The sequence below is a fragment of the Protomyctophum parallelum genome, assembly GCF_964188405.1.
Source record: "Protomyctophum parallelum genome assembly, chromosome: 2".
NCBI classification, from domain to species: Eukaryota; Metazoa; Chordata; class Actinopteri; order Myctophiformes; family Myctophidae; genus Protomyctophum; species Protomyctophum parallelum.
In genome coordinates, this window is record NC_139699.1 from 34,157,082 (window position 1) to 34,179,148 (window position 22,067).

Below are 22,067 nucleotides of genomic sequence, written 5' to 3' on the forward strand. Positions count from 1 at the left end.
ATATGTTTATTTACTCTTTCAGCGCCACCTGGTGGTCACCTGTTTAGGCTTTGAGTGCCAATTCTCCCATTATAAAGAAAGAAAGAATTTGTAATTCTATTGTGCATGTAATGTGCATGTCATCACCTGTACACCAGATTAGAGGAATTTTCAAAATATGAAAAAAGAAAAAAAGAAGAGAATATTAAAAAAATAATAATAATAATTTAATCCGTGGCATCCGGTACATAATTGGCAATTAGACGTCTTGACGTTCATGGCTCTTAAACTGTTTTAATGATGAAGTTAAACTCTGGTTGAAATCGGGCCAGAGGTGCGAACACTAATATGTTAGGCACATTTTGCTATTGCTTGTACTTTAGATTTAGATTAGATGTATTTATATTTGTATGTCAAATATTGTTTTAGGTAGATGTATAGCTGCTGTATAGAAACCCTATGTACAATGCAACGGTTTCATGTTTGATGAAACCGTTGACCATTAACTTGATACATTGTTTTTTGTATTGTCCCTGTTAAACATTTTGAGATCAGTTTGTCGTTTTATTTCAGTTGGTAGGGCATTCCACAGGTGTATCCCTTGCACTGAGTAAGACGACTGACCAAATGTGGTGTTACGCTTTTAAATAAATACGTTTTGAAAAGTCTATGAGGAAAATGGGAAACGGGGAATTATTTCCTGGGTCCTCATAGGGCCCATAGACGCTCTATATCTTTTCTATTAGAGAGTCTGAATGAAGCAGACAACACAGACGGAGCGGCTGGCCGCTGTACGGTCCACCCTGACTCTCATAATGCTGTGGATTTGACGGGAAACGTGCGAGGGAATATAGAGTGTTATTCATCTTAAAGGATATATACAAGACGTTCTGTCAAAACATAATCACTTTCATGGCATTTGCATACATACCTGAATGGGAGTAACAATGCAGAAAACAGGCAATTGACGTGGAAAGTGTCTCTTCTCTTGGGTACGTGCGTGTGTGCGTGTCTGTGTGTGCGTATCTGTGTGTGTGTGTGTGTGTGTGTCTCTCTCCAGGAAACAGGGTTCTGGTTCCTGTTCCACCATGTTCCCACCGGGCCCTCCGAGGGGCTCTACTCCCCCGGACGCACCGAGCACACCCCCATGGGCCAGTTCACCAACAACAGAGCCCACTCCAACTACAGGGTGAGATGGGTCGGTGTGTGGGTGGGTGGATGGATGGATGGGTGGGTTGGTGCATGGAATTATGCATTACCCCAGGTGGAGGAGTTTAAGATAAACAAGATGGCAAAGGAAAGGCGAGAGGGGGGAGAGAGAGAGGAAAATGAAGGGAGGGAAGCAGTGGCGCCTCGGGGCTCAAACCGCGCTCTGCACACTGACCTCAGAGAGAGATTTATTGGTCGCTTGTGAAAAGAGGACGTGATGTCGTTATCCCCCCCCCCCCCCCCCCTACAATGATCTCCTTGTTTTAATTCATCATTTTTCGACCGCGGTCGAGATCATGGATTTCACAATGCCACGCCAGACTTCCCAGTCCTTCATTGTGATCCCCAGTTCCTGCTTACTGATGCATGTGTCCCTAGCGATGACATCAGGGAACGACAGTTTTCTATCTCTGGTCTGCTTTGAGGCAGGACTCCAGAGAAGAAGGGAAGACATAACCTCATCGTCAGCTCTGTAGCAGTGGCTGGCAAACTGTGTTCCAGTGATGTAAATAGGTTTTCAATGTAATGGGTCCCGGGACTTTTTTAGATGGGTCCCATGGACATTTTCTGAGTCTCGCTTCAACGACGTTAGGAGTCATATTTTATATTTTTTACAAATTGCAGCATTTAACACTCTTATCGCCCAGCGTCATTTGGAACCATTAAATCAGTGCGCCCAGCGATTTGCAGCTTCAGAGCCCATTTCAAGGTGACACGACGCCATCTTGGTTGTGCTAGGATATAATAGCTTGTAGCCTCCATCCCAAAGCGCCAGCGCTCGCCCAGCAGTCTGCTGTCACCCAGGCGGATGCATGCTTCTCGCCCTCAGGCGTCTTACTGGTAATACAAATCTACAAAGTGAGATACTACTAGGCCTATACAAACATTTTAATTTTTTTTTTAATACATTTTTATCCCACGATTTTGTAACCCAGTTTTCTTTTCACCCAGTGCCAATTATGTAATGTAATCCTGGGCGCTACACTTCCTCTGCCAACCTGGGGGTGCAGCGGACTGACCTCATGCCTCCTTCTATGCATGAGGAGTCCAAGCTGCTCCTTTACACCTGACAGGGGGAGTTTCCCTGGTTGGACGTAGCGCGTGGAAGGGACACGTTATTTCCGACCAGTTCCTTTCCCCTCCATCAGGCGCCCCGGCTGGCCAGGGAGAGGTAGTTTTAGAGACCAGGATTACGGCATGTTTTTGTGAGGGTATCTACCCTAGGGGACATGGGGAGAACATGCAAACTCCACACAGAAAGGCCCTATCGCCAACCCCCGCCTCGGGTATGGGCACTGATGACGCAGAGGAGGGAACACGCCGCCAGTGCCCACAGCGTCCCCAGCGGGAATCGAACCCAGGACCTTCTAGCTGTGAGGCGACAGCACTACCAACTGTGCCACCGTGCCCCTAACAAACATTTTCAAATAATTATAGTGGAGTAAAAGTACAGTATTTGCCTCTGAGATGTGTATAGTGGAGTAATTGGACTCTGGTAAGTAAGTAAAAATCACACCCATGTGAAGTGAGGGGCTCTTATCATCGTACATCATCATGACGTAACATGGGGACAGACAAGACAAACATTAAACTCTGTTCATTGTCAATGGCATTTTTAATGTTTGTGTTAGGACAAGACAAACATTAAAAGCTGTAGGTACTTTGGGTGCTAAAAGCACATGCTTGTGCCTGGCCGGGAGGAAGGGGCGGGGCATCTGGTTGTGACATCACCCTTAATCCCGCCACTCGGTTTTATGGACAAAAAGTCAGAGAGAGAGGAGTGTACACACACACACACACACACACACACACACACGCACGCACACAGAGGGAGTGTACACGTTGCGAGATGACACCAGGCGTGGCGTAATAACACGTATGTGTGCGCATGTGTGCGTTCGTTCCTTTCGTGCATGCGTGCATGTGCGGGTGCACAGACACACACTGTATTTTGGCACCAGTCGTGCAAAAGCAATAAATGCTGATTAATGTGCTTTTGGTTGTTGCTCAACGTGTTTGCGGTGGTTCCTCCCAGGCATGGGATGATCCTGGACATCTCTGTGGTCTCTCTCGTTCCTCTGTGTCTGGGAGGCTGCAGCTGGGTGCATCTCAAACAGCGTGTCTGGGAGGCTGCAGCTGGGTGCATCTCAAACAGCGTGTCTGGGAGGCTGCAGCTGGGTGCATCTTAAACAGTGTGTCTGGGAGGCTGCAGCTGGGTGCATCTCAAACAGTGTGTCTGGGAGGCTGCAGCTGGGTGCATCTCAAACAGCGTGTCTGGGAGGCTGCAGCTGGGTGCATCTCAAACAGCGTGTCTGGGAGGCTGCAGCTGGGTGCATCTTAAACAGTGTGTCTGGGAGGCTGCAGCTGGGTGCATCTCAAACAGTGTGTCTGGGAGGCTGCAGCTGGGTGCATCTCAAACAGTGTGTCTGGGAGGCTGCAGCTGGGTGCATCTTAAACAGTGTGTCTGGGAGGCTGCAGCTGGGTGCATCTCAAACAGCGTGTCTGGGAGGCTGCAGCTGGGTGCATCTCAAACAGTGTGTCTGGGAGGCTGCAGCTGGGTGCATCTCAAACAGTGTGTCTGGGAGGCTGCAGCTGGGTGCATCTTAAACAGTGTGTCTGGGAGGCTGCAGCTGGGTGCATCTTAAACAGTGTGTCTGGGAGGCTGCAGCTGGGTGCATCTTAAACAGTGTGTCTGGGAGGCTGCAGCTGGGTGCATCTTAAACAGTGTGTCTGGGAGGCTGCAGCTGGGTGCATCTCAAACAGTGTGTCTGGGAGGCTGCAGCTGGGTGCATCTCAAACAGTGTGTCTGGGAGGCTGCAGCTGGGTGCATCTCAAACAGTGTGTCTGGGAGGCTGCAGCTGGGTGCATCTTAAACAGTGTGTCTGGGAGGCTGCAGCTGGGTGCATCTCAAACAGCGTGTCTGGGAGGCTGCAGCTGGGTGCATCTTAAACAGTGTGTCTGGGAGGCTGCAGCTGGGTGCATCTCAAACAGTGTGTCTGGGAGGCTGCAGCTGGGTGCATCTCAAACAGTGTGTCTGGGAGGCTGCAGCTGGGTGCATCTCAAACAGTGTGTCTGGGAGGCTGCAGCTGGGTGCATCTCAAACAGTGTGTCTGGGAGGCTGCAGCTGGGTGCATCTTAAACAGTGTGTCTGGGAGGCTGCAGCTGGGTGCATCTCAAACAGTGTGTCTGGGAGGCTGCAGCTGGGTGCATCTCAAACAGTGTGTCTGGGAGGCTGCAGCTGGGTGCATCTCAAACAGCGTGTCTGGGAGGCTGCAGCTGGGTGCATCTCAAACAGCATGGCCACTTGTTTACAAACCAAACCTCGCAAGATGTCCCCGCGAGAGCTGGGAACGCCGCAGTACTGCTTCAGTGTAGCTCCAACCAAAATAGTAACTTTATAAATCTATCGTAAAAGACGAAAATAAAACCGCGTGAGTTTTCCTGATGTGATAAACTGTCAGAATCTGCTTTTGTTGCGTTCGTTTATGTGTTCCACTTTGGGAACCACTGAGTTAGGGTTCATGTCTTAACATCTCTGCGGTCTCTCGTTCCTCCCAGGCGGGGATGATCCTGGACAACGGAGTGAAGACCACTCAGGCCAACGACAAGGACAAGAGACCCTTCCTCTCGTTAGTGGGAGCCAGGTGAGTCAGGGGTCAGGGGGTCATCATGGTCAGCCATGTTGCTTGTGGTGGACGTTCGGGTCAAATTCCATGTTTTGCCATACAAAGATAGGCCTGAATGACCATAACAGGTCTGGTAACTCTGAGAGGGTTCAAATGGAACCCTTACGGGTCCATTTGGTTCCATTTGTACACCCAGAGTTAAGGGGGTCCTTGCAAATCAATCATTTGAGAACCACTAGTCCTAGTTGAATCAATTCACAATTTACAATTTAGGCATTTAACATGCACTCTTAATCCAGAGCGATTTACAGTAAGCAAGAACAACACATGGTAATACATCAAAAAATATAAAAGTTATCATGAATCCTATGTAAGTAAAGACGAAACGGAAGTTTCAGAGCTTCCGTTGCTCTAGACTGTATGACGAGAGATGTTGAGATGTTTTTTTATGCTTCTGTTGTGTGTGTGTCGTGTGTGTGTCTGTGTCTGTGTCTGTCTATGTGTGTGTGTGTGTGTGTGTGTGTGTGTGTGTGTGTGTGTGTGTGTGTGTGTGTGTGTGTGTGTGTCTGTGTCTGTGTCTGTCTATGTGTGTGTGTGTGTGTGTGTGTGTGTGTGTGTGTGTGTGTGTGTGTGTGTGTGTGTGTGTGTGTGCATGTGTGTGTGTCGTGTGTGTGTCTGTGTGTGTGTGTGTGTGTGTGTGTGCATGTGTGTGTGACGTTTGTGTGTGTGACGTGCGGTGTAGGTACGGACCTCACCAGGATGCTGACCCATTCAAGCCCAGAGTACCAGCTCTCATCCACCACTTTGTAGCCTATAAGAACCAAGACCATGGAGCCTGGCTGAGAGGAGGGGATGTGTGGCTGGATGACTGTCAGTGAGTAGTAGTTCTAACCCTATTGAGAGGAGATGTGTGGCTGGATAATAGGGCATTAAGCAACTAGTCGACTAGTAAATCCTAGTCGACCTTGTTGGTACTAGTTGACTAGTTGATCAAGATCTAGGCATCACGATCAGGTAGATTATAGTTACAGTCACCAATGTCGTCATATTAAACTAGGCAACTAGTCAACTAGTAAAAATGACTAGAAGTGAATGCCCTAGTGGATGACTGTCAGTGAGTAGTAGTTCTAACCCTGTAGAGATAATGATGATCAATCTGTGGATCCTTGACATAAAACTGGATTTCAAACATTGGATTTAAAGATTCCTTTGGTCTGATTTATTTTTTATTTTTAGAAAAGCAATTTTACAAATCATTATAATCAGTGATTTCCCAGTAAAGTCTGAAGACTTATTTCCACTGTGGTCCTCTCACACTGAACGGAACAATAGTTTAAAATACACCACAATACATACACATAACAGTAAATATTTGTTTGTCCATGTTTGGTTTTAGTTTTTAGCTTGTGTTTTTAAATAGGCTCTATGTTTTATGTTGCACTGCCAATAACTGAGGGGAAACGATATTTCATGTTATTTTGTATGCAAGTACAAGGAAAATGACAAATAAAATGATTCTGATTCTGATTCTGATATACATACACTACTTAACTAATACATCACAATACACATAACAGTACAGATACATTACATACACAACACAACATGTACGTCCCTGCTTCAGCTGTGTGTTTTATTGATCCAGTGTCAACAAACACCAGATTGCTTTGGGAGACTCTCCTCCTGCCTCTGAATCCCTGAAAGATTTCTGTTGATTTGTTTATTAATTTCTTAAATATTTTCACCATAAAGCAAAAGAGAGCAGATGGAATGTTCATAGCATGTGATGCGTGCGTCTGTGCGTACGTGCATGTGGTGCATGCGTGCGTGAGTGTGTGCTTGTGTGCATGTGATGCATGCGTTCGTGCTTGTGTGCATGTGGTGCATGCGTTCGTGCTTGTGTGCATGCGATGCATGCGTTCGTGCTTGTGTGCATGTGGTGCATGCGTGCGTGAGTGTGTGCTTGTGTGCATGTGGTGCGTGAGTGTGTGCTTGTGTGCATGCGATGCATGCGTTTGTGCTTGTGTGCATGTGGTGCATGCGTGCGTGAGTGTGTGCTTGTGTGCATGTGGTGCGTGAGTGTGTGCTTGTGTGCATGCGTTCGTGCTTGTGTGCATGTGGTGTGTGCATGCGTGAGTGTGCTTGTGTGCATGTTGTGCGTGAGTGTGTGCTTGTATGCATGTGATGCTTGTGTGTTTGTGGTGCGTGCGTGCGTGAGTGTGTGCTTGTGTGCATGTTACGCATGCGTGCATGCTTGTGTGCATGTGGTGCGTCGTGTGTGAGTGTGAGACAGACACTGCACTGTACGGTACACAAACACTATATTCATATTAGCCAGAAGTTTTCATTTCAAATGATCTACAAGCTCACAATGTGTCCAGGCCTGCTATGCATACCTGACACAACTGTACGGAGAAATACATAATAAATACACGACTGTACGGAGAAATACATAATAAATACACAACTGTACAGAGAAATACATAATAAATACACGACTGTATGGAGAAATACATAATAAATACACAACTGTACAGAGAAATACATAATAAATACACGACTGTATGGAGAAGTACATAATAAATACACGACTGTATGGAGAAGTACATAATAAATACACGACCGTACGGAGAAGTACATAATAAATACACGACCGTACGGAGAAGTACATAATAAATACACGACCGTACGGAGAAGTACATGATAAATACACGACTGTACGGAGAAGTACATAATAAATACACGACTGTATGGAGAAGTACATAATAAATACACGACTGTATGGAGAAGTACATAATAAATACACGACCGTACGGAGAAGTACATAATAAATACACGACCGTACGGAGAAGTACATGATAAATACACGACCGTTCAGTATATCAGTGGATGTGAAAAACGTGGCGCTCTGAGCCAACAGCACCATCTTGTGGTTGGCACGGAAAGAGTTCAGTAGATCAGTGGATGTCAAACATCAGGTCACCAACCTGCTTCATCCACCACACCTTTTGTCATATTAACGCTATGAAAATATGTAAATCTTTCCTCCAAAGATACTCCAAAGATACATTTTAACAGCATATGATACATATCACGATACATGGTTGACGATACGATACATGGACGATATTGGTTCATTATGACGATACGATGGGTATGGGAACTGTCCTATTCCAACAAATCAATTAATGACAGGGAGAGGAAACTAATCTGTAAAATCTTAATCAGAAAAGAACACGAGCCAAAAACAATGAACAAAGATGATTATTATTCCATCACACTGTGGGTGTCCTCTACGATATCCACACACGCACGCACGCACACACACACGCACGCACACACACTCGCACACACACACACACACACACACACACACACAGGGACACACACATCTCCTTCTGGGTAATAAAAACCTGGCAACCGTACCGAGCTGCTGGAAAAACCTTTTTATTGTTATTTATACCCAATAACATTGTATCTCCCTCAGACAGAGTGTGCGTGCACGCGTGCACGCGTGTATGCTGGAAATGATAAGACTGATAATGATCTGCACATTATTCTGTATTTGGTGTTATTACTCACACACATTCTGTTGTCCGCCCTCCCTTTCCCCCTCCCTTCCCCCCCCCCCCCTACTCCCCTCCCTCTGTCTCTGTCTCTCTCTCAATCTCTCTCTCTCTCTCTCTCTCTCTCTCTCTCTCTCTCTCTCTCTCTCTCTCTAGATTTGCTGATAATGGCATCGGTCTCACTCTGGCAAGGTAAGCCATGTTCCATCAGATCACTTAAGTACAGTTCAAAGACGCTTGGTACAATGGTACTGAGCTGATGGCCGTATGCTTACCATGTGTCTCTGTGTGTCTGCGTGTCTGCTCTGCAGTGGAGGAACGTTCCCTGACGACGACGGCTCTCGTCAGGAGGTGAAGAACTCGCTGTTCGTGGGAGAGAGCGACAACCGAGGGATGCCCGTCCCCGACAACCGCATCTGGGGGCTGGGCGGAGCCGACCTAAGTGGCAGGACCCTACCGCGTGGCGTGTGAGTGACACGCGCACGCACGCACGCACGCACGCACACACACACACACACACACACACACACACACACACACACACACACACACACACACGAAGGGGCATATGAAGGCGTTTGGACTTCAGTAAGCATGAGGTCAGTCCGTTGCTCTCCCCAGGTTGGCAGAGGGAGAGCGTAGGGCCCATGATTACACTAGACAATTGACACTGGGTGAAAAATGTGTTACAAAACTCGTGGGATAAAGACTTAGGCACACAGACACACACACACACGCGCGCACACTCACACACACACACACACACACACACACCCACACACACACACACACACACATGAAATAGAAATGCCCAGATTGCGTGGTTGATAAGGGCTGGTGTGTGTGAGGGCTGGCAGCGTAGCGCCCATGATTACACTAGATAGACAATTGACACTGGGTGAAAAATGTGTTACAAAAATCGTGGGATAAAGACTTAGGCACGCACACGCGCGCGCACACACACACACACACACACACACACACACACACACACACACACACACACACACACACACACACACATAAAACAGAAATGCCCAGATTGCGGGGTTGATAAGGGCTGGTGTGTGTGAGGGCTGGCAGACAGATTATTTTCCCTGGCCCACTTGGACCACAATCCACAGCTCTGTAGCAACGTCTGTCTTTAGACACATATTCAACATTCCTCCATTGTCTGGAGGAAGAGAGGAATCCTGCCGTCGTCATTTAAAGCATGTCTGTCTCAATGCTTCACCTATGCTCCGACTTCCTGTGATTTCATCCCAGAGCTCAGTTACAAAAGGAACTCTCATAACTCAACTCCCAAATTGTGCAACAATCATCATCAGGGACAAAGACCGCCGGGGAGAGACATGTATTTGTCGTCAGCAGAGAAAATTAAGGCTGCGCTCACTATTTACAATGTTTCTGTTGTCTCTGGGCAATACTTTCATTTTATCAATCTCCAAATCTGAGGCCATGGTTCTCAGCAGGAAACCGGTGGATTGTGCAGTCCGAGTAGGGAATGAGGCATTACCGACAGGTGAAGGAGTTCAAGTATCTCGGGGTCTTGTTCACGAGTGAGGGGAGGACGGAGAAGGAGATCACCCGGAGAATCGGCACTGTTGTGACGAAAAGAGAGTTGAGCCAGAAGGCAAAGCTCTCTGTCTACCGAGCAATCTTCGTTCCTACTCTCACCTATGGTCATGAAGTGTGGGTCATGACCGAAAGAATAAGGTTGCGAATACAAGCGGCCGACATGACTTTTCTCCCTTAGAGATAGGGTGAGAAGTTCAGTCACACAAGAGAGACTCGGAGTAGAACCGCTGCTCCTTCGCCTGGAAAGGAGTCAGTGTGCGTGCGTGCGTGCGTGCGTGCACGTCTATAGTTTTTGTTATCATAGCATAGTTTTTTTTCTTTTTCGTCAGTGAACAAAAGGTTGTCGGCGGAAATTTGTCGTCATAGTTTTTGTCGATGAACTCAACACCGGCGTGGGTCTGTGTGGGTGTGTTACAGACTGTATAAACTAACAGACTGTGCGGTTCTGTCAACTTCTGTGTTACAGAGACTTCCATCCCTGTATAAACATTAACAGCGGTGTGGGTGTGTTACAGACTGTATAAACTACACTGTGTTACAGAGACTTCCATCCCTGTATAAACATTAACAGCGGTGTGGGTGTGTTACAGACTGTATAAACTACAATGTGTTACAGAGACTTCCATCCCTGTATAAACATTAACAGCGGTGTGGGTGTGTTACAGACTGTATACACATTAACAGCGGTGTGGGTGTGTTACAGACTGTATACACATTAACAGCGGTGTGGGTGTGTTACAGACTGTATACACATTAACAGCGGTGTGTGGGTTAATTAATTTGCCTGGTTGCGTTGCAGAGACTTTCCCATCCGAGGCATGCAGATCTACGACGGGCCAATCAACGTGCAGAACTGCACCTTCAGGAAGTACGTGGCTCTGGAGGGGAGACACACCTCCGCCTTCGGCTTCAGACTCAACAACTCCTGGCAGAGCTGTCCGAACAACAACGTCACCGACATCACCTTCGACAACGTTCCTGTGAGTAACTAGTAACAGAGCTGTCCCAACAACAACGTGCATGTGAGTAGGTAGTAATAGAGCTGTCACCGACATCACCTTCGACAACATTCCTGTGAGTGTGTGTGGCGTTTCTGTCTGAGAGAGACCAGAGGGACCTGTGGTGGAAAATTTACTCTAATGTATTACTTGAATAGAGCGTATGGACACGCCCCCTCACAGATCACATCCAGGGTGTTTTGGGGGTGTGTATTTAGGGTAATTCTGTTCCTCCTCACAGATCACATCCAGGGTGTTTTGGGGGTGTGTATTTAGGGTAATTCTGTTCCTCCTCACAGATCACATCCAGGGTGTTTTGGGGGTGTGTATTTAGGGTAATTCTGTTCCTCCTCACAGATCACATCCAGGGTGTTTTTGGGGGTGTGTATTTAGGGTCATTCTGCTCCTCCTCACAGATCACATCCAGGGTGTTTTGGGGGGGTGTATTTAGGGTCATTCTGTTCCTCCTCACAGATCACATCCAGGGTGTTTTGGGGGGGTGTATTTAGGGTCATTCTGTTCCTCCTCACAGATCACATCCAGGGTGTTTTTGGGGGTGTGTATTTAGGGTCATTCTGCTCCTCCTCACAGATCACATCCAGGGTGTTTTTGGGGGTGTGTATTTAGGGTCATTCTGTTCCTCCTCACAGATCACATCCAGGGTGTTTTGGGGGTGTGTATTTAGGGTCATTCTGCTCCTCCTCACAGATCACATCCAGGGTGTTTTTCGGGGAGCCAGGGCCGTGGTTCAACAAGATGCAGATGGACGGCGACAAGACCACCATCTTCCAGGACACGGACGGCTCGGTCAGCGAGTACCCAGGATCCTTCCTGGTCAAGGACGACAACTGGCTGCTGCGCCACCCCGACTGCATTGATGTGCCCGACTGGAAGGCTGCCATCTGCAGCGGGCACTATGCACAGGTGGGTAGAGGGATGCCATCTGCAACAAAAACGTTCTCATTCTATAATAAATATTGGTTAAATCTATTTGTGAGTTATCTGACTTATAGATATTCCACTGTTACGTCCTTAGCTTATGTATGATTAATGATAACTACTTGCTTATGTATATACATGGTAAATGGTGCATTTACCTGTATAAAGTGCCTTTATCCAAGGGTTAGGGTTGAGTCTGCTGCGCTCTGGGAGAACAACACGGCTGAATTATTTGTTTTAATTAGGTGTTCCATGATGCTAGAAGGCTGTTTCAACCAATCAGATTGCTTCCTCGAAACTAAATGGTAAATGGTGCATTTTCATAGCGCCTTTATCCAAGGCGCTTTACATAGATTGTGCATTACATTCACCCATTCACACACACATTCATACACCAATGGCGGCAGAAACCATGCAAGACACCAACCAGCACATCAGGAGCAATTCGGGGTTCAGTGTCTCGCTCAAGGACACTTCGACACTAACTCTGGGGGAGCCCGGGGTCGAACTGGGAACCTTGCGGTTACCATCCGGCCACTCATAATTACACTGTTGTATAATTGCTACAAAATCGTCTAATTGCAGTTCTTTGAGTGATAATTAATCGCCAACTAAATTTGTAATTGCAATGTGTGTGTGTGTGTGTGTGTGTGTGTGTGTGTGTGTGTGTGCATGCGTGCGCGTGTGTTTCTACAGATCTACATCCAGACCCGTAACCCAGCCACCTCCAACATGCTCATGGTCAAGGACGAGTACCCTGACCGGCCGCTGGCCCTAGAGGGCGCTCTGGGCAAGAGGAAGCATTACCAGCAGTTCCAGCCCGTGGTCACCCTGTCCAAAAGCTACACGGTCCACTGGGACGGGACGGCCCCGGGAGAACTGACCGTCTGGCTCATCAACTTCAACAGGTCAGTGTCATGAGGTTACACTTCAACAGGTCAGTGTCATGAAGTTACACTTCAACAGGTCAGTGTCATGAAGTTACACTTCAACAGGTCAGTGTCATGAAGTTACACTTCAACAGGTCAGTGTCATGAAGTTACACTTCAACAGGTCAGTGTCATGAAGTTACACTTCAACAGGTCAGTGTCATGGAGTTACACTTCAACAGGTCAGTGTCATGGAGTTACACTTCAACAGGTCAGTGTCATGAAGTTACACTTCAACAGGTCAGTGTCATGGAGTTACACTTCAACAGGTCAGTGTCATGAAGTTACACTTCAACAGGTCAGTGTCATGGAGTTACACTTCAACAGGTCAGTGTCATGAAGTTACACTTCAACAGGTCAGTGTCATGAAGTTACACTTCAACAGGTCAGTGTCATGAAGTTACACTTCAACAGGTCAGTGTCATGGAGTTACACTTCAACAGGTCAGTGTCATGAGGTTACACTTCAACAGGTCAGTGTCATGGAGTTACACTTCAACAGGTCAGTGTCATGAAGTTACACTTCAACAGGTCAGTGTCATGAAGTTACACTTCAACAGGTCAGTGTCATGAAGTTACACTTCAACAGGTCAGTGTCATGAGGTTACACTTCAACAGGTCAGTGTCATGGAGTTACACTTCAACAGGTCAGTGTCATGAAGTTACACTTCAACAGGTCAGTGTCATGAAGTTACACTTCAACAGGTCAGTGTCATGAAGTTACACTTCAACAGGTCAGTGTCATGGAGTTACACTTCAACAGGTCAGTGTCATGAAGTTACACTTCAACAGGTCAGTGTCATGAAGTTACACTTCAACAGGTCAGTGTCATGGAGTTACACTTCAACAGGTCAGTGTCATGGAGTTACACTTCAACAGGTCAGTGTCATGAGGTTACACTTCAACAGGTCAGTGTCATGAAGTTACACTTCAACAGGTCAGTGTCATGGAGTTACACTTCAACAGGTCAGTGTCATGAAGTTACACTTCAACAGGTCAGTGTCATGAAGTTACACTTCAACAGGTCAGTGTCATGGAGTTACAGTACACTTCAACAGGTCAGTGTCATGAAGTTACACTTCAACAGGTCAGTGTCATGAAGTTACACTTCAACAGGTCAGTGTCATGAAGTTACACTTCAACAGGTCAGTGTCATGAAGTTACACTTCAACAGGTCAGTGTCATGAAGTTACACTTCAACAGGTCAGTGTCATGAAGTTACACTTCAACAGGTCAGTGTCATGGAGTTACACTTCAACAGGTCAGTGTCATGGAGTTACACTTCAACAGGTCAGTGTCATGGAGTTACACTTCAACAGGTCAGTGTCATGGAGTTACACTTCAACAGGTCAGTGTCATGAAGTTACACTTCAACAGGTCAGTGTCATGGAGTTACACTTCAACAGGTCAGTGTCATGAAGTTACACTTCAACAGGTCAGTGTCATGAAGTTACACTTCAACAGGTCAGTGTCATGAAGTTACACTTCAACAGGTCAGTGCACTGGTCACCAGTGTTGATTTCCTCGACTAAATCTATAACAAAAAAAAATGTCCTTCGAACACTAAAATGTTTGGGAGGGACTATAGTGGACAAGAGATCCAGTATAAAGGGCCTTTCAAATCGAAGCGTTTTAACACGCCTATAGACCTGCGTTTATTTTCTGTACGCACGGAGAAGTCGAGGGGCAACAGCGCAAACGTATTCTCGTGGGCGCGGTCCCGTGAATTTGTTGCGCACATGCTCGTTTCGCTGCCAGGACTGACCAGACCTGGATTCTGTTTAGCTATTTTTTTCTTTTTTCGCTTGCGTTGTGGCGACCCTCTTCATGAGCAGACCTGTCGTTGATCCATGGCGACAACGGCTGCGTTACATTTGGTTGCATGCTGAAAATAGCAGATCTTCAAGCTCACATTAAATTTGGTTGCATGCTGTAAAACACTTTGGCTAACCAAAAAGAATAGTTGAAGGGCCTCTGAGGTCACTTGCATCATAACTTCACCCCGTCTGTCATAACGGAGGGCTGTGTTTCGTTAAGGAGTGTCCGTCCTGCTACAATTCCACTATTTACAAATGATGCCGAGGCTACCGCAGAAATGAGGAGAGTGCATACTTCATGGGGACTGTTTGTCATATTTTCTCCCGCCCCGCCCTTTGCTCCGAGCACAGTTAATAGCCTGGGCTGTCAGCCATTGGAACAGCACAGCCATGGTAGACATCCCGGGCATTGGAACCGTTCCCCAGAGGTCTGATCCTACCCTGAAAATGGACTGGCGAGACCTGCTAGAATCTAGCAGCTTATTACTAGCCACGTGCATCAGTAGATAGACGGTGCATCTATGGCACCATCTATTGCCCAAAGGCCTGAACTGCAACTCAGTCTGCAAAGTGGTTCCCACACATTTAATAATTGTTTAATAACTTCCCTGCTGTTGTTTATTTGGATCCCCATTGGCTACTACCTTAGTAGCAGCTACTGTTCCTGGGGTCCACACATAAAATATGAAAACATTTTAGACAGTATAAGAAAAAAACAGTTAAACAATTATAATACAACCAAGTGTTAAAATAATGACGGTATTGTACATCATTGCACAAGTATGTTAATTGTTAATTAACAGGTTAATGATAACTCAACAACCATAAATAGAATTTCTGTTTTTAAGTACAGATACAGTATGAAATAAACATTTAAAACAGTGTGCATTGTCTGTTAACCGTAATCAAAAAAGCAGATGACATGAGATATTTATTTAATTGTCTCCACCAGGCCGAAGGCATGGGGGAGAGTATGTTTTGCACTCTGTCCGTGTGTGTGAGTGTGCGTCCGTCCGTCCGTCCGTCTGTTAACAGCTAATCTCCGGCACCGTAAAACACATTTTTTTAATATTACTCCTCCAGATTGCAGCATGCAATTTACGTGAAATCTTTCGCCATCTAGCGCCACCAACAGGTGGATTTTTGCAAAACACATTTTTGGAACAAAATGCCTCAAGTCATCCAATTTCTATCCAATTTTCACATTGGCCTATTATCGCACCACCAGGAGGCCACAACCTCACCTGCCCTGGTGGAGACCTGTGCCCTGACTTTATCTAGTTTCTTTTTAAAACCATATTTACTTGTTGCTTGTATGATTTGTGATGGAAGACTCTTTAGTTGCTCTATATATTACTGTGTGTTGCATTGCATTCGTTTTTGAGAAGGGAGACATAAAGAGAGCTTGTGATGAATGTCTGCTGTTGTTCAACTTGTTCATCAGAGCTAAACATCAGCCGGGACTCTAGATGAACCTCTGACAAATTGATTTTTCTAGAAAAGCAATTATACAAAAACATTATAATCAGCGATTCAAGGATTTCACAGTAACGTCTGAAGACTTATTTTCACTGAGGTCCTCTCACACTGAACTAAAACACTGCTTGGTCTGTTTGGTGTGTGTGTGTGTGTGTGTGTGTGTGTGTGTGTGTGTGTGTGTGTGTGTGTGTGTGTGTGTGTGTGTGTGTGTGTGTGTGTGCGTGTGCGTGTGCGTGTGTGTGTTCCAGAAACGACTGGATCAGCGTAGGTTTCTGCTACCCACAAGGCACCACGTTCACCGTCATCTCCGACATCCACAACCGTCTGACCAAACAGACCCGCAAGACGGGCGTCTTTCTGAAGACCACCCAGAGAGACAAGATCAACCACTCCCACCTGGCCAGAGGGTACTACTACTGGGAGGAAGATACTGGGTGAGTCACAACCTAGTAACTACCTGGAATGTTTTAGTGTTAGTCTAGTTTTAAAATCGATTAAATGTACAATATTTCGTGGGCCATGATGGTGGCGTAATGGCTGATTTTAGACGTGGTTGCTTGCTGAAAATAGCTGGATCTCTTCTCCACTAGTCCCTCCCTAACATTTAGTTCTTGTCTGTCTGCCTGCAGCCTGCTGTTCCTCAAAGTGAAAGCCTACAACAGCAGGGAGGAGTTCGCCTTCTGCTCGGTCAAAGGCTGCGAGAGGGTCAAGATCACGGCGGTGGTTCCCAGAGGCAGTCCTCCCGCTGACTGCATGGCCCGGGCATACCCCCGGCATGCAGAGATGCCCATCGTTGATGTGCCCATGCCCAGGAAACTGCCCGATGCCAGGCTGGTGAGCAGAACTCATGTGTGCTAATGAGAGCAGTTCCTTAGTTTGTTTTTCTTGTCTGTCCAATTATGTTTCCATCTGTTCCATCTTGTCGAGAAGTTATCAGAATTTTTTTCCCCTGGATTCCTTGGGTCATGACGCATCTCCCCATATAGGCCACGCCCATTTCCGTCCCAGATTTTCTGCTATTTAGAATTTTCTTCAAAACACACTTTTATTTTCTAAACCTACAGATTTTGTCCGAATCTCACAGAAATCGGTACACATGATCTCTGGACCTTTCCGACTGCGTTCGGCCTTAATCGTCGTCCGAAGTTAGTGGGAAGGGCCTATTTTACAAAAAATGCCACAAATCACGAACGGAATGTCCAATCCATCCCAAATTTGAATCAGATGGTAGTTTAATCAACCAAAAGCGATTCCATTTTCATCCATAGGGGATGCCGCAAATGCGAAAAATTTAACCGTTTCTTGCAGAAAAATGATTTTTGGGGGTATAAATCCCCTCCGAATTACGTGACATTATAATTGGCTAGCAATATTAGTGGGAGGGGCATATGTAATATGCATATGTAATCACACTTTGCAATTTTTCAAAATTGTGACTTTTCTAGTTATTATTATTTATTATTGTTGTTGTTGTTGTGTTTCAGCACACACCAGAGCATTTCCTGGAGCTCAAAGTGGAATCCTACAACACTCGCTTCTTCCACATCAAGGAGGACTTCGCCTACACTGAGGTGACTCTAGTTCTCCTGTTGGGATCAGTGGCCAAAGTCAAATTAAAACTAAGCCATGATGACTAAAACTAAATATACTGACATTTTTTGTCAACAAATAAAAACTGGGCTAAAATGTTAGGGAGTGACTAGTGACTAGGGACTAGTGACTAGTGGTGAAGTAATTTTATGTTTTGTTGCGCTCAGGTGTTAAAATAGCAGTTATTTGTCACTGATTGGCTGTGTCTCTCTGCAGGTGAACGGTAAGAAGATGTACCAATCAGAAGACGGAGTTCACCTGACGGTGCTGGACGGACAGGATGGAACGCAGACAGACAGGAAGGCCTTCAGGAACTCCATCCTCCAGGGAATCCCCGCGCAGATAGACAGCTACGTCAGCTCACTGAGAGAGGGGTAAGACAGGTCATCAGACAGACAGCTACGTCAGCTCACTGAGAGAGGGGTAAGACAGGTCATCAGACAGACAGCTACGTCAGCTCGCTGAGAGAGGGGTAAGACAGGTCATCAGACAGACAGCTACAGTATGCCCCCCCTGCTCCGTACAGATGTTGGTTGTTTCTTCAGCCTAATTATTGGAACAGTAACCTAATACTGTCCTCATTAATAATGTCTCTGTAATGTCCTAATAATGGAACAGTAACCTAATACTGTCCTCATTAATAATGTCTCTGTAATGTCCTAATAATGGAACAGTAACCTAATACTGTCCTCATTAATAATGTCTCTGTAATGTCCTAATAATGGAACAGTAACCTAATACTGTCCTCATTAATAATGTCTCTGTAATGTCCTAATAATGAACAGTAACCTAATACTGTCCTCATTAATAATGTCTCTGTAATGTCCTAATAATGAACAGTAACCTAATACTGTCCTCATTAATAATGTCTCTGTAATGTCCTAATAATGGAACAGTAACCTAATACTGTCCTCATTAATAATGTCTCTGTAATGTCCTAATAATGAACAGTAACCTAATACTGTCCTCATTACTAATGTCTCTGTAATGTCCTAATAATGAACAGTAACCTAATACTGTCCTCATTAATAATGTCTCTGTAATGTCCTAATAATGGAACAGTAACCTAATACTGTCCTCATTAATAATGTCTCTGTAATGTCCTAATAATGGAACAGTAACCTAATACTGTCCTCATTAATAATGTCTCTGTAATGTCCTAATAATGGAACAGTAACCTAATACTGTCCTCATTAATAATGTCTCTGTAATGTCCTAATAATGGAACAGTAACCTAATACTGTCCTCATTAATAATGTCTCTGTAATGTCCTAATAATGAACAGTAACCTAATACTGTCCTCATTAATAATGTCTCTGTAATGTCCTAATAATGGAACAGTAACCTAATACTGTCCTCATTAATAATGTCTCTGTAATGTCCTAATAATGGAACAGTAACCTAATACTGTCCTCATTAATAATGTCTCTGTAATGTCCTAATAATGGTAAATGGTAATGGTAAACAGTAACCTAATACTGTCCTCATTAATAATGTCTCTGTAATGTCCTAATAATGGAACAGTAACCTAATACTGTCCTCATTAATAATGTCTCTGTAATGTCCTAATAATGGAACAGTAACCTAATACTGTCCTCATTAATAATGTCTCTGTAATGTCCTAATAATGGAACAGTAACCTAATACTGTCCTCATTAATAATGTCTCTGTAATGTCCTAATAATGAACAGTAACCTAATACTGTCCTCATTAATAATGTCTCTGTAATGTCCTAATAATGAACAGTAACCTAATACTGTCCTCATTAATAATGTCTCTGTAATGTCCTAATAATGGAACAGTAACCTAATACTGTCCTCATTAATAATGTCTCTGTAATGTCCTAATAATGGAACAGTAACCTAATACTGTCCTCATTAATAATGTCTCTGTAATGTCCTAATAATGGAACAGTAACCTAATACTGTCCTCATTAATAATGTCTCTGTAATGTCCTAATAATGGAACAGTAACCTAATACTGTCCTCATTAATAATGTCTCTGTAATGTCCTAATAATGAACAGTAACCTAATACTGTCCTCATTAATAATGTCTCTGTAATGTCCTAATAATGGAACAGTAACCTAATACTGTCCTCATTAATAATGTCTCTGTAATGTCCTAATAATGGAACAGTAACCTAATACTGTCCTCATTAATAATGTCTCTGTAATGTCCTAATAATGGAACAGTAACCTAATACTGTCCTCATTAATAATGTCTCTGTAATGTCCTAATAATGAACAGTAACCTAATACTGTCCTCATTAATAATGTCTCTGTAATGTCCTAATAATGGAACAGTAACCTAATACTGTCCTCATTAATAATGTCTCTGTAATGTCCTAATAATGGAACAGTAACCTAATACTGTCCTCATTAATAATGTCTCTGTAATGTCCTAATAATGAACAGTAACCTAATACTGTCCTCATTAATAATGTCTCTGTAATGTCCTAATAATGGAACAGTAACCTAATACTGTCCTCATTAATAATGTCTCTGTAATGTCCTAATAATGAACAGTAACCTAATACTGTCCTCATTAATAATGTCTCTGTAATGTCCTAATAATGAACAGTAACCTAATACTGTCCTCATTAATAATGTCTCTGTAATGTCCTAATAATGGAACAGTAACCTAATACTGTCCTCATTAATAATGTCTCTGTAATGTCCTAATAATGGAACAGTAACCTAATACTGTCCTCATTAATAATGTCTCTGTAATGTCCTAATAATGGAACAGTAACCTAATACTGTCCTCATTAATAATGTCTCTGTAATGTCCTAATAATGAACAGTAACCTAATACTGTCCTCATTAATAATGTCTCTGTAATGTCCTAATAATGGAACAGTAACCTAATACTGTCCTCATTAATAATGTCTCTGTAATGTCCTAATAATGGAACAGTAACCTAATACTGTCCTCATTAATAATGTCTCTGTAATGTCCTAATAATGGAACAGTAACCTAATACTGTCCTCATTAATAATGTCTCTGTAATGTCCTAATAATGGAACAGTAACCTAATACTGTCCTCATTAATAATGTCTCTGTAATGTCCTAATAATGGAACAGTAACCTAATACTGTCCTCATTAATAATGTCTCTGTAATGTCCTAATAATGAACAGTAACCTAATACTGTCCTCATTAATAATGTCTCTGTAATGTCCTAATAATGGAACAGTAACCTAATACTGTCCTCATTAATAATGTCTCTGTAATGTCCTAATAATGAACAGTAACCTAATACTGTCCTCATTAATAATGTCTCTGTAATGTCCTAATAATGAACAGTAACCTAATACTGTCCTCATTAATAATGTCTCTGTAATGTCCTAATAATGGAACAGTAACCTAATACTGTCCTCATTAATAATGTCTCTGTAATGTCCTAATAATGGAACAGTAACCTAATACTGTCCTCATTAATAATGTCTCTGTAATGTCCTAATAATGGAACAGTAACCTAATACTGTCCTCATTAATAATGTCTCTGTAATGTCCTAATAATGGAACAGTAACCTAATACTGTCCTCATTAATAATGTCTCTGTAATGTCCTAATAATGAACAGTAACCTAATACTGTCCTCATTAATAATGTCTCTGTAATGTCCTAATAATGAACAGTAACCTAATACTGTCCTCATTAATAATGTCTCTGTAATGTCCTAATAATGGAACAGTAACCTAATACTGTCCTCATTAATAATGTCTCTGTAATGTCCTAATAATGGAACAGTAACCTAATACTGTCCTCATTAATAATGTCTCTGTAATGTCCTAATAATGGAACAGTAACCTAATACTGTCCTCATTAATAATGTCTCTGTAATGTCCTAATAATGAACAGTAACCTAATACTGTCCTCATTAATAATGTCTCTGTAATGTCCTAATAATGGAACAGTAACCTAATACTGTCCTCATTAATAATGTCTCTGTAATGTCCTAATAATGGAACAGTAACCTAATACTGTCCTCATTAATAATGTCTCTGTAATGTCCTAATAATGAACAGTAACCTAATACTGTCCTCATTAATAATGTCTCTGTAATGTCCTAATAATGAACAGTAACCTAATACTGTCCTCATTAATAATGTCTCTGTAATGTCCTAATAATGGAACAGTAACCTAATACTGTCCTCATTAATAATGTCTCTGTAATGTCCTAATAATGGAACAGTAACCTAATACTGTCCTCATTAATAATGTCTCTGTAATGTCCTAATAATGGAACAGTAACCTAATACTGTCCTCATTAATAATGTCTCTGTAATGTCCTAATAATGGAACAGTAACCTAATACTGTCCTCATTAATAATGTCTCTGTAATGTCCTAATAATG

The 22,067-nt window shown here is 43.8% G+C and overlaps 1 protein-coding gene across 5 annotated transcripts in view; it reads left to right on the top strand.

Annotated features, from left to right (window-relative positions):
• Nucleotides 1-22,067, top strand: part of LOC310854834 (cell migration-inducing and hyaluronan-binding protein-like) — a 125,002-nt gene that overhangs the window by 97,094 nt on the left and 5,841 nt on the right. For all 5 annotated transcript variants that reach the window (XM_083759537.1, XM_083759540.1, XM_083759539.1 and 2 more), the window contains 12 exons: nucleotides 1,040-1,168; nucleotides 4,747-4,832; nucleotides 5,557-5,688; nucleotides 8,537-8,572; nucleotides 8,692-8,847; nucleotides 10,758-10,938; nucleotides 11,665-11,880; nucleotides 12,592-12,803; nucleotides 16,368-16,553; nucleotides 16,749-16,953; nucleotides 17,604-17,690; nucleotides 17,926-18,083. In XM_083759537.1, coding sequence (XP_083615663.1) covers nucleotides 1,040-1,168; nucleotides 4,747-4,832; nucleotides 5,557-5,688; nucleotides 8,537-8,572; nucleotides 8,692-8,847; nucleotides 10,758-10,938; nucleotides 11,665-11,880; nucleotides 12,592-12,803; nucleotides 16,368-16,553; nucleotides 16,749-16,953; nucleotides 17,604-17,690; nucleotides 17,926-18,083 — 1,784 coding nt within the window. The remainder of the gene's footprint in view (nucleotides 1-1,039; nucleotides 1,169-4,746; nucleotides 4,833-5,556; nucleotides 5,689-8,536; nucleotides 8,573-8,691; nucleotides 8,848-10,757; nucleotides 10,939-11,664; nucleotides 11,881-12,591; nucleotides 12,804-16,367; nucleotides 16,554-16,748; nucleotides 16,954-17,603; nucleotides 17,691-17,925; nucleotides 18,084-22,067) is intronic.